The sequence below is a fragment of the Barbus barbus genome (genome assembly GCF_936440315.1).
Source record: "Barbus barbus genome assembly, chromosome: 14".
NCBI classification, from domain to species: Eukaryota; Metazoa; Chordata; class Actinopteri; order Cypriniformes; family Cyprinidae; genus Barbus; species Barbus barbus.
Window position 1 is genome coordinate 19,049,031 of NC_136742.1, and position 12,685 is coordinate 19,061,715.

A 12,685-nucleotide genomic window follows, 5' to 3' on the forward strand; every position below is an offset into this window, starting at 1 on the left:
TCATTCAAAATATGTAAATTAATTTTAGTATTGTTTAATGTAAACACAAATTATATTTAGCTTCAAATGATTGTTTGAACTGAATCACGGTCACAAGGAATTAAAATAAATGACACTATTAATAAAACATTTTCTAAAAAACGAATAATCAGTGTTATGTGTCTACATATGACTTTATTAAATGTTTTAGGACATATAATATGCAACGCAATATTTTTTTTTATTAAAGAAACATGTACAGAGCATGTACAAATTTCACATTTAACATGTAACCAACATGCACACCAAGAAAAGAAAAACAAAACACTTACATATTAACAAAATAAATAACATGAAAAATAAAATACAATTATGTGGAAAATAGCCATGATTAAAACAAATACATAAACTAAAAATGTTGCAGTAAGTATTTATTTAATGGCACGCAATGACGTTAGGTACAACGTGATATGTATTGCGTCATGACGTAAAAGAATCACTGAATCAATTTTTTTTCAGCCATTTCTGACGAAGAACTGCAGAACGTCTCATCACAGCTTTCTCATATGTGCCTTCAGGCTTTCCGTACTTGAGCTGGAAGTTGCTTGACTCCATTGAGGAAACCCCTCCCTCGGTGTCTTATGTCTATGGTCTTGACACATGCTCTGCTGGAAAACTGTTTCTTTTCTATTTCAGTGCATTTGTTTTGAAATCTCATCATGGAAGAGGCGTCTCCTCCTCTGCGATGCTTTCGTGAATCACACTCCTTTGAGCTTTTCAACGATGACGGCGTGCGAACGGTGACCTCGAAAGAACAGGTGAGCTTAACTCTTAGTAACGTTATTAGTTAGCTAATTGGTATTAGCGTAAAGCTAACTGTCTACTTGCTCTGTTTCTGTGCTTTATCACTTTGCTGAGGGATACAGTAGTGCTTACCGAGAACCGTGCAGAATGTAATTATACTAATGCCACTGCATCCAGCTCACCTAGTACTTATTCCTCTAGTTTTATTACGCTTTTGCAAATTGTATAGGTTCATTTAAAGGGATAGTTCACAAAAAACTGAAATTCTGTCATCATTTACTCAGCCTCATGGTGTGAACACTAAAAGGAGATGTTAGGGAGAATATGAACGTGTTTAAATGATGCCAGACTATTCATGACAACGTTGCAAACGTTGGAGAATCTGCTCATACTTCACTGGTTTGTGTTTTGTTGCACAGTAGTATGACCAGCATTGTTATATGGGTGGTTGACAGTTAACCATGAGAGTTTATTATTTATTTAAACTTGGCAAGCAAAATGTATAGTATTATTAACGATATAATCGTTTAAAGACTGTATTAGTTTCAGTTTCTTTCATTTTAAAAATAGTGTGTCTGTTATCGCTCTGAATTTTTAGAAAAGTTCAAACACTTGGAATTCCAGTATGCACTATTAAGCCATACTATGATTTTCAAGATGGCAGTATTTTTGTGTCTTTGCATATGTCAGCCACACATATACACAAGTAGCATCAACTACAGTGGATCTCTCTGTCTGCATGTCATTTGGCTTGTCACATTTTCTATTTGGTTAATTCACTTCCACATTTTTTGTTTCCTGTTTTATCATTAAATTTAGAGAAAAGTTGAACGCAGTATTCAAGAGGTGTACAGTGTTTACCAGCAAATTCACACCTCACCGCAGTAAGTAAAGTTTAGCCTTCTCTGGCCGCTAACACAAAGCAGGATCTCCACAATATTGTTCATTGAGCTTCAGTGTGCTGCTTTTAGACAACAGTCACTGTTATTCTGTACATGAATATGTTCATGAAAATATCTTTGGCAACAAAACCAAGATTAGATTGTCCGCTGTTTTTTGTCTGCTCTGTATGTTTTGTAGCACAGTCTTTTCATTTGTATTATATTGTAGCATCACAACATATGCAGGGAACTAGGGAAGATACTGATTTGGTAGGGCTGGGCAATATACCTAAAATTTGGTCTCAATATTTTTCCAAATTCTGACAATAATCATATCTATTTTTGCATTTGGTGATTTTCTTCTGGTCCATTTAAAAATGAATACAACATGATCTGGATAGACAGCTATTGTTTCTAAACGCATTAAAAATGTTTAGTGGCAAAAACACAGTTAAATATGTGGCCATTTACTTCTTTTAATTAAATTAACACATTTAAATCTAACAATATGCAAAAAGAGTGCAAAAAGTGCATTCTGACAGCTTCTTGGAAGCAATGAATTTTTTTTTTTTTTTTTGCACATTTGACAACTGGGGTGAATTATGCAAGTGTTTCATAAGTTTTTAGCCAAGAAGAACACAAGTCTACTGTTCCCAATGGCACTAAAAACTTTCAGATAGGGAAGTAGTTGCTAGAACATAGGCACTTCTTGTCTAGTTTGCAGGAGACGTGAAATTTGGTGCCGTCTTTAGCACATTAATCTTAGTTTTCAACAATACTTTATAGTCATGATATCCAGTAATTGATCCTTCGCAAACCCCCCCCCTTAGTTGCTACGTCTATGGCGCTCTCACGCTACACATCATGTTATCAAGCATTGAAAAATACATTGCGGAGCAAAGAAGAAACTGACAATGAGCTCACAGACAAGACAGAGCAGGTTACTTTTGGTATGAAATAAAGTCTCAGCTTTCAAATTCTGTCTTTTTATTTTTTTAAGAAATTTAAACAACAAATAGCATTTTGTGGATCTTTGTGTCGTTACAGATTACTGTAGCACCTCAGTTCAAGGAGCATGTGAACCGATTATCTCTTCCTCTTTGCTAGTTATAGCACAAAATAAACATGAATGAACATCAGAAGGTTTCAACTGCCGAAAAACATCAATACACACCATTTTCAAGTCCAAGTCCAACAACATTAATTTACTGTCCTGTCTCGTCTGTAAATAAAGTTCCCAGCGAAGGGTCAATTATAATCTGTCATTTCATATTAATTATTGGACTATCATATGTTAACATCTCTGATATTCCATACTAGCCTCTGGTACATTTAATTTTCACCTTCGTCCACCACAGCATCAGGTCTGTGTATTTCAAAACTTCTATACTCCGAGCACTTGTACCTGTAGATGAAATGAGAAACCCAACTGTGATTAAACTGATGTAATCAGACTGCCAGACAAAGGTTGTATAACCCCAAACATTTGGACTAGATGCTGTAGAAGCACATCAGCTGTTCTGCTGCATATGCAGATGGTACTTTTTGCCTCTGTCAAATTTGCTACTTTTCTAATTTTACACTCCAATGAGAAAACTGTGGAAAAACACATTTGTAAGCACTATGCTTACAGTTTATTGCATGTAATATTATAATGACAATATGTTCTTGTAGTGTTGTAAATGGTAAATAATGTTTACATAAATTAAGAAATATACACGGCTGTTGAAAAGTTTGGGGTCGGCATAAATGAATGTGTTTATTCAGCATGGATGCATTACATTGATCAAAAGTGACAATAAAGACATTTACAATGTTGATCTAAAATAAATGCTTTTTAACTTTCAATTCATCAAGAAACCCTGAAAAAGAATCATAGTTTCTACATAGTTTTTAGCAGCACAACTGTTTTCAACATTGATGATGATAATTTTCTGATAGATTTCTGAAAGATCATGTGATAGCTGCTGAAAATTCAGCTTGACAGGAATAAATTATATTTTAAAGTTTGTAAGTTTAATTACACTTAATTTTAGGCATGACAGGACAAATAAATTATCCTGCAAAGAGTGCAACAAATTTGTCAGCTAAAGCATTAATTCATATGAAACTTGCCTGGTGAAGGCCATATGTCACTCTGATCAGTTTTTCACAAATGTAATGACTGTGCTTTCTGTGGCCCAGCAGAGAGCAGCAGAGGAAAGAAAGAACAGGGGTTAATGATCTGTTCTTTCAGCTGAGGTACCCTCAAATTAGACATGCCCCAGCACCTCTGCAGCCAGCGCTGAAGTCAAGCGTACTGTGTGTAGGCTGGTCTGACTCATGGACTCTATCATTTTAACACTGCCACTTCCTTTGATGGGGATAATTGGAGGATGTCAGCTCAGTTGTTGAACTTACTTTATACAAATAAGTTGTTGCCTTGTACTAGGCTGTTATAAATCTTGATGAAAGTTGAAACTGATCATTTGCCAGTATGTGAATAGAAAGATGTTTAATGTAAAAATGATTTATAGTTTGCAATAGCTAGATTCTAATAAAATGATTAAATCGATGATTCTACAATCTACTTTTTCAGGCCTGCTTTACTGAGGGAGCAACACTATCATTATCTGAAGAAAGGTTTACGCCATCTCTCTGATGCATATGAGGTAAACAATGTCTTCTGAAAAAAGCAGTGTTTTAGTATCAATAATATACTATTATAGTTTTTGTTAATGTTTGCATCAGATTTTATTTATATATTCTAGGTTTTTTAATATGTCTTAATAGTATACCTTTATAATATGACTTTTATAATGTTTTAGTTTTTTTTTTTTTTAGTTTGTTATTTCAGTACTTCAACTTGTGGATTTTTTTTTTTTTTTGGTATTTTATTTCAGACAGTTAATATTCATTTTTAAGGAATGAAAATGTTGTTTTTGGTTTTTGTAATGGTTTTCGTAAAATATAATAACACCGACTTAAAGGGATAGTTCACCCATTATTAACAATTGTGTCATTATTTACTCATCCTCATGACATTCCAAACCTGTATGACTTGCTTTCATGGGTGGAAAACAAAAAAAGAGGGTACGATGTGGAAAAAGTCTGTGGAAAATGATTGAAGAAAAGACTAATTGAAAAGTATGAGAATAATCACAAATTATTTTTGTTTTATTGACAGATAAGATACAAAAAAAAAAACTTTTCAACTTATAAAAAAATTAGTAAAAAAAAAAAAGCTCCAAATAATATTTTCATGTCAATTCAGTGTTTTTATTGAGCAGCTTTTGGGTTTGATGTTAAAAAGTCATACAGTCGTAGAGTTTTAGATGGAGTGACACAAGGGTGAGTAAATGATGACAGTATTTTTATTTTTGGTTGAACCCCATTTAACTAGACATTAAAAAACAGTTTAGTTTCATTAATAACACAAACACACAAAACTGGTTTACACAAAGCTATTAAAGATCTACAGCCTTGTGATACAATATGTGTGTATGTGGGTGGGTGGGTAGGTATTTGAGGTTTTGTGTGTATTTGTTTAAGAACACCATGTTCCAGAGCAGTTCTGTGTGCGAGACTGTTGGTAATGGCTGCTGAATCTGCATGTTGTCTGGCTTCAGTGTTTGGATGCCAGCCGGCCTTGGCTCTGCTACTGGATCCTGCACAGTTTGGAGCTGCTAGAGGAGCCTGTGCCAGCAGCAGTTGCATCAGAGTGAGTACCAGATCTTCTCTTCACTATCAGAGTACACGTGGCAGTGAGACAGGTGCTTAGGTCCCCTTACCAAGTTACTATCCTGGTCTTAATGTGACCACTACAGATAAAGTCAAAGTTGCATTACGTTAGTAGCTATGACGCAGATGCATTCTTTCTCCGTGTAGACTATGCTTAGATCACTTTATAGCTGCTGGGTTGAAGGATTTTACATCGTGGGTGGTTATGACTAACAGACTGAAATAAAGAAAACAAAAAACATCTCAAATGACTGTGTAACAGAGGTGAATTCATAAGAAGAATCTTTATGTAGTCATATTTTTGCTATCATTATTACTGTATTCTAGTGTTTTTAGTGCTTTTTCTGAAAGCGATAACTTTGCTAAAAAAGGATCACTTTTTATACTGCATTAATAGCAAACTTGAATTTAATGGCAAAGTCAAGTTAGAGATTTAAATATATCTAGGGAATTTTATTATATAGTTTGGAATTATATTTTTATTATTTCATATAAGAGAATTTTTTAAAGTTAAATCTATTGATATGTCAGTATTGCATTTTTAATGAGCTTGTTCATTTTGCATATTTTTACATTTAGATTATACAGTCATGGCCAAAAATATCGGCACCCTTGCAATTCTGTCAGAAAATGCAACCCTTCTCTCAGAAAATTGTTGCAGTTGCAAATGTTTTGGTACTCGCATGTTTATTTTAATTTTTTTTGCATTGGAACAGCACAAAAAAACAGAGAAGAAAAGTCAAATTGGATACAATTCCACACAGAACCCAAAAAATGCACTGGACAAAATTATTGGAACCCTTAACTGAATATTTGGTAGCACCCCCTTTGGAAAAAATAACTGAAATCAATTGCTTCCTGTAACCATGAATGAGTTTCTTACACCTTTCTACTGGAATTTTGGACCACTCTTCTTTCGCAAACTTCTCCAGGTCATTCAGATTTGAAGGATGCCTTCTCCCAACTGCTGTTTTGAGATCTCTCCACAGGGGCTCTATGGGATTCAGATCTGGACTCATTGCTGGCCATTTCAGAACTCTCCAGCACTTTGTCTGTAACCATTTCGGAGTGCTTTTTGAAGCGTGTTTGGGGTCATTGTCCTGCTGGAAGACCCATGACCTCTGGTGGAGACGCAGCTTTCTGACACTGGCCATTACGTTGCGCCTCAAAATTCTTTGGTAATCATCAGATTTCATGATACCGTTCACACAGTCAAGGCATCTAGTGCCAAAAGCAGCAAAGCAACCCCAAAACATTCTTCTGTTCTTTTCTTTGAAGGCCTCATTTTATTTTCTCTGTAAACAGTGCATGATGTCCTTTACCAAAAAGCTCTACTTTTGTCTCTTCTGTCCACAGTACGTTGAAGTATTGTGGTTTTGTCACATAAGTTTTGGCAAACTCCAGTCTTGCTTTTTTATGCCTTTGTGTCAGCAGTGGTGTCCTCCTGGGTCTCCTACCATAGCGTCCCTTTTCATTCAGATGGCGACGGATAGTGCGAGCTGACACTGTTGTACCCTGTGTCTGCAGATCAGCTTGAATTTGTTTGGTTAATCGGGGTTCTTTATCCACCATTCGAACAATCCTTCGTTGTAAATTTTCATTAATTTTGCTCTTCCGTCCACGTCCAGGGAGGTTAGCTACAGTGCCATGGGCTGTAATCCTCTTGATGATATTGCACACAGTGGACACAGGAACATTAAGATCTCTGGACTTGTAGCCTTGAGATTGTCCATGTTTTTCCACAATTTGTTCTCTCAAATCCACAGACAACGCTTTACACTTCTTTCTTTTCTCCATGCTCGGTGTGACACACAACACAAAGGTTGAGTCAACTTTTCTCCATTTTAACTGGTTGCAAGTGTGATTTACTATATTTCCCACACCTGTTACTTGCCACAGGTGTGTCTAAATACAAATTACAGAAGCATCACATGCTTGAAAAGCAATTATTTCTTACAATTTTGACAAGGTGCCAGTAATTTTTTTTCAGTTCATTTGAGTTCTGTGTGAAATTTTATCAAGTTTGACTTTTCTTCTCTGTTTTTTTGTGTTGTTGCAGTGCAAACAAACACAATAAGCACGTGAATACCAAAACATTTGCAATTGGAACAATTTTCTGAGGGAAGTGTTGCATTTTCTAACAGAATTTCAAGGGTGCCAATATTTTTGGCCATGACTGTATTTACTATCATTTAATACTCAGTTATTTTTAAAAACACTAATCATATAATAACACTGTTAAAATGAATCCTGAGAAAATCTCAAACTGAATATCCATTTTTATACTGTACAATATAATGTTATGATGCCTACATTCACTTTCAATGTGTAAAACAATTCATTTTAGTTATTTATTTTTAAGTTAATTAGGATATTATAAAATTTCAATATCTGTCATTTATCTGTTATCAATGAAAACATGAAAATAATGTTTTAAAATAAAGGTGCTTCCCTTATTATTTTAGGATATGGCTTTTTGCTTAAATTTTAAGTTCCCATCACATTTATATGCCTGTTGTTGTAAATATATCATCGTTAACCATTGTCTGCCAGTGTGTGCCAGTTCCTGGCCAGATGTCAGAGTCCGACAGGTGGATTCAGTGGAGGTCCGGGTCAACATGCTCACCTGGCTCCCACCTACGCAGCTGTAAACGCCCTTTGCATCCTGGGCACAGAGGAGGCCTATAAAGTCATCAACAGGTTTCACATTTGCTTTGTATTATCACCTGCTTGCCTACAGATGTTGCGTTGATCATTTTACCATGGAAACCCATTCTGTTTGCCTCCTCCCCCATCAGAGAGAAGCTCCTGGACTTCCTGTACTCTGTGAAGCAGCCAGATGGCTCCTTTGTGATGCATGTGGGCGGGGAGGTGGACGTCAGGTGAGCTCTGTCACCGTTGTTCCAGTGAACCCTGAAGCATCTTCACAACAGCCACACATCTCTTTATTCCCCATGTTCTGATGTTACTGTGCTGAAGCATTTTTCAAGAGTGACCCTTTACTTTTCCCAGCAGACAGATTAGTGCTAGAAAAATGCTTCATGTTCACCGTAGGTCAGCGCTAAACAAAGAAAGTCACTTTGAAAAGTAATTGGATCTCAGGTTTTCAGGCTTATTCTAATAATGTAGCTTGTGGTTATTAACATGCATAGATGGTGATCATTGTCTGCCTGTTGACTCATGGTTGTTCTTGTGTCTCTGATCTTATAGGAGTGCATATTGTGCCGCTTCTGTGGCTTCACTCACCAATATAATCACCCCCACCCTGTTTGAGGAGACACACAATTGGATTCTCAGGTAGCTACTTCCACATTCTCTTTTAAAACATGCCAGTTTAGTTGCATTCAGATTATCCTAGCCACATTTTCATAGTGGAGCCAATGTAGGCACGCTATGGGCTTGAGGTATGGATCACAAATGGGTTTTTTTTATGAGTTCCATGTCGGCCCTATCTAAATTAGCCCATGTTAGATTATATATGGCTGATTCAAATATAGGGTGGGTGAACCAATCAAGCCATTCGCTCCACCATAAAAGGTTGGCTGGTTGTTGGGGTCAGTGTTTTTTTTTTTTTTGTATTATTTATGTGCGATTATAGAGTAATGTCTTGAATTATAATATAATTCTAATGTAACTTTATGTTTTAGTAATTTTGTGCTTTTGTCACTTTCATTAGTTTTTTTTCATTTTTCTGTTTAGCTTCATATTCATATTGTATAATTAAGTATACAAAATCAAATATTGAGCTTTGATAAAAATTTTAATAAAATATATGATCCCTATAAATTTGATGTCATCCCATATAACATGGTTGTAAAGAAACTAATTCTTAATTTTGTTTTTGGAAAAAAAATGTTTTGATGTCAGTAAAAAGTATTGATTTAATAGGCTTTAATGGGCTATTCACTCACACATGTTTTGCATTCTGATCTGCTTTTCCATGTTTTTTTCTATGTAAACATGCTCGAGTCTAGACGGACACATTAGACCATTGCATTCACATCTTTTTGCGCATGACGCATCCTAAAAATGCAACACTCAAGTTAAAAAAACGTTAATTTGTTCTATTCCACTGCCCTCTGTTTTACCCTTTAAACACAAAAGCATGTTCTGTCCCTAAATGAGTTAAATCTCAGACAGCACACAGACTGACATGACACTTTGACTGATAAATACTGCGATGTTGTGCTTTCCTTCGGCCTTCAGCTGTCAGAATTGGGAGGGCGGTTTAGGTGGAGTTCCAGGACTTGAGGCACATGGTGGCTACACCTTCTGTGGTACTGCTGCTCTGATCATACTGGGCAAAGAACATATGCTGGATCTCAAAGCCTTGTTAGTAAGTCCTTTGTCTTGCCTTGTTTTCCCTTTGCTACAGTTCCACGTTTTATTTAACCGGACTCTTCCTGTCCATTAGAGTGAATAAACTGAGGTTTATGAGGTGTGTTAAAGGTCAGTTGCTTGTATCCTGCGTCTCATTACCGGTTCCTCAGGGACACTAAACATGCTTGGAAATATTAATATCGGTGTGCTGCAAAATTGTAGATGCTTAGATCAGCAGATCTCCAGGGTCTTTGGCAGACATTGACATTAACAGGCCCAGTGCACAGGCAGATTTGTCTTAACGATAAGGCAGCAGCACTAATGATCTTCCTATGCTGATACATGTAAACCAGTAAATTGGAGGCTTTTCTCTCTTTTTCCTTCATTAGCGCTGGGTAACCAGCAAACAAATGCGTTTTGAAGGTGGATTTCAGGGCCGCTGTAACAAGCTGGTGGATGGGTGTTACTCCTTCTGGCAAGCAGGACTATTACCGTTACTCCACAGGGCTCTTTTTAAAGAAGGTGAGTGGTCATCCTAGAAAAACAACTAACATTTTTGCTTATATATGCAACGTTTAGCGATTTATCAAATTATTCAAATACTGCAAGATTCTTAAGGTTACAGTTTCCATTCATTAATTTACACATTTTTGTCTGCTTGTTTTTTCCGATGTACTTTTTTCTTCATTTGGATATAAAAACAAAAGTGTCAGATTTAGTAGATTAACCTATGAAAATATTACTCTGTGTGTGTGTGTGTGTAGGAGACTCCTCACTGAGTGTGAGTAGCTGGATGTTTGAGAGAAAGGCCCTGCAGGAATACATCCTCCTCTGCTGCCAGAATCCTGGTGGAGGCCTTCTGGACAAACCGGGCAAGTGAGTACAGCTCTTCCACCGCACGCACACACACACACACACACACACACACACACACACACACACATATATATAATACAGTCTATAAGCTTGCAATAATATCACCAGTAATGTGTCAAATTAAATGTCAGATTCTCAAACTTTTTGATTATCACAAAGAAACAATATTTGAAGGCCCCATGACCTTTCCAGTTTCTTGTGATTTACTGGTTTGAATCACAATTTCTACCCAATATCTTAAAGCTTGGCATAACTTGAAAAATGTTCACATAATGTAATAAATTTAAAAATCACACTTTTAAAATTAGACGTCCTTATACAGTATATACAGATTCAAGATTGTGGGAATCCTGGTTCTTCAAGTTAAAAAAATGTTGAGGAGAGTGAATTAAATATTAGAAATTAAAAAACATTTTTTAGCTTATTTTAATGCTTGTTTTAAATCTTAAATCATATATCATATTACCATTCAAATTAAGTATATACAAATTTTGTTGTATTATCTTGGAGAATAAAGTGTATTTATGAAGTGTAGATTATTATATACTTCAATCATAAAGCATGTACATTTTTTATCATGAATATGCATCTGCTCTAAAACATTTAATCAGCTGGATATTGCTCATCTAGAGTTTGTGTGGTGCAAAATGTTTTGTAGTGATGTCAAATTTGTGGGTGAATTGATTCGTTCCAATGAATCACAAATGGGATTTTTAATTATTTGTAAATTTTTTCCATTATTGAACAAAACCACAAACATCTTCGTGGAAAAACCATTGGCCATTGTAGGCCATCACATCGGTCTTGTTTAATCTTGTGGATCAAATTAAAACAAAATGTCAACTTTAAAATCTGAAAAATACAATTATATTGGCTTTTTTTGTCCTTTTACTAACTATGCAGACCAAAGTAGACTTCCATAATAGTTCCTCACTGATTCCCCACAGGTCTAGAGATTTCTACCACACGTGCTACTGTCTAAGTGGACTCTCAATAGCACAGCATTTCGGAAACAAAGACCTCCACAACGAGCTGATCCTCGGTCGGGACGAGAACAGACTGGTGAGAGATGCTGAAAATTCAGTTGAGCCAACTAAAATTGAGATTAATGTACTAATAATAACTAAATGTTCTATCCAGGCACCAACTCATCCAGTTTACAACATCTGCCCAGAGAAGGTCGCCCAAGCGATTGAACATTTCCACCGGTTACCTGTTCTAATTCAGACGGGACCTACACCAAGTGCAATGGACCAGTCATAGACTTCCTCTTTTTCTATTAGAAACATATTTGGGGGTTTGAGCTAGCTTGACCTAACGCAGAGACTTCTTCTGTAAATGCTGTAGCCAAACGTCCTTTGCTGGTCTGTACAGCATCTACAGATGGGGAAACACTCTGAGGGCCTGATCTACTACAGCTTCAGCATGGGGTTATGGGTTTTACCCAGGGAAAACAGTAGAGACTGACTAGGTGAGGTGTTCTTCATGCACCAGTCGTTGATTGGTATTTTATTGCACATACCAGCTTATTTTGGGCTTTGGTAAATGTTTCCCAGAGTGCACGTGGCAGTAGGTTCTGGACAGAAATAAAGACTTGGATGGAAGTTTGTTTTTATTTCCTGGCTGGTGTATTGTGGATGATCTATACTCGCTGTGGGCAGTCCATTATTTGACTTTAACTTCTGTCAACTCGAATTTGGAGTGCTATTTGATTGAAACGAATATGGTAACTGCCAAATACGTACATACAGTTTGGGTACAACAGACTCTCAGCTACTCAGCCATGAGTACAGTGTTTACATTTTGTAATCTTTGGCTGAAATTGAAAAATATCATCTGTACTGTTCAATGAGCTTTTAAACTGTATTCAGTCATGCTTTTAATCTTAAAATGCTGGTATAAAATATCAAAACAGAATGGCATTTTATCATAGTACATTAAAGAACAGTTAATCCAAAAATGAAAGTTCTGTCATTATTTACTCACTCTCATGTTAGTGGTCCAAATCTGTATGATTTTACATCTTTTGTGGAATACAAAAGAAGTTTGGAAGAATGTTGACACTGCATTTTTATGTAAATGAAAGGAAATGGGATCAAAGGCTG

The 12,685-nt window shown here is 36.1% G+C and overlaps 1 protein-coding gene across 1 annotated transcript; it reads left to right on the forward strand.

Moving 5' to 3' along the window:
• Positions 1 to 477: 477 nt before the first annotated feature.
• LOC306880038 (protein farnesyltransferase subunit beta-like) lies at positions 478 to 12,535 on the forward strand. The gene is made up of 12 exons (XM_079433308.1): positions 478 to 797; positions 1,603 to 1,667; positions 4,243 to 4,315; positions 5,273 to 5,364; positions 7,938 to 8,084; positions 8,183 to 8,266; positions 8,595 to 8,681; positions 9,591 to 9,720; positions 10,094 to 10,226; positions 10,469 to 10,580; positions 11,528 to 11,642; positions 11,721 to 12,535. Exons 1-12 carry the CDS (start codon positions 699 to 701, stop codon positions 11,841 to 11,843), a joined length of 1,260 nt encoding a protein of 419 aa, XP_079289434.1. The 5' UTR covers positions 478 to 698; the 3' UTR covers positions 11,844 to 12,535.
• Positions 12,536 to 12,685: the final 150 nt, after the last annotated feature.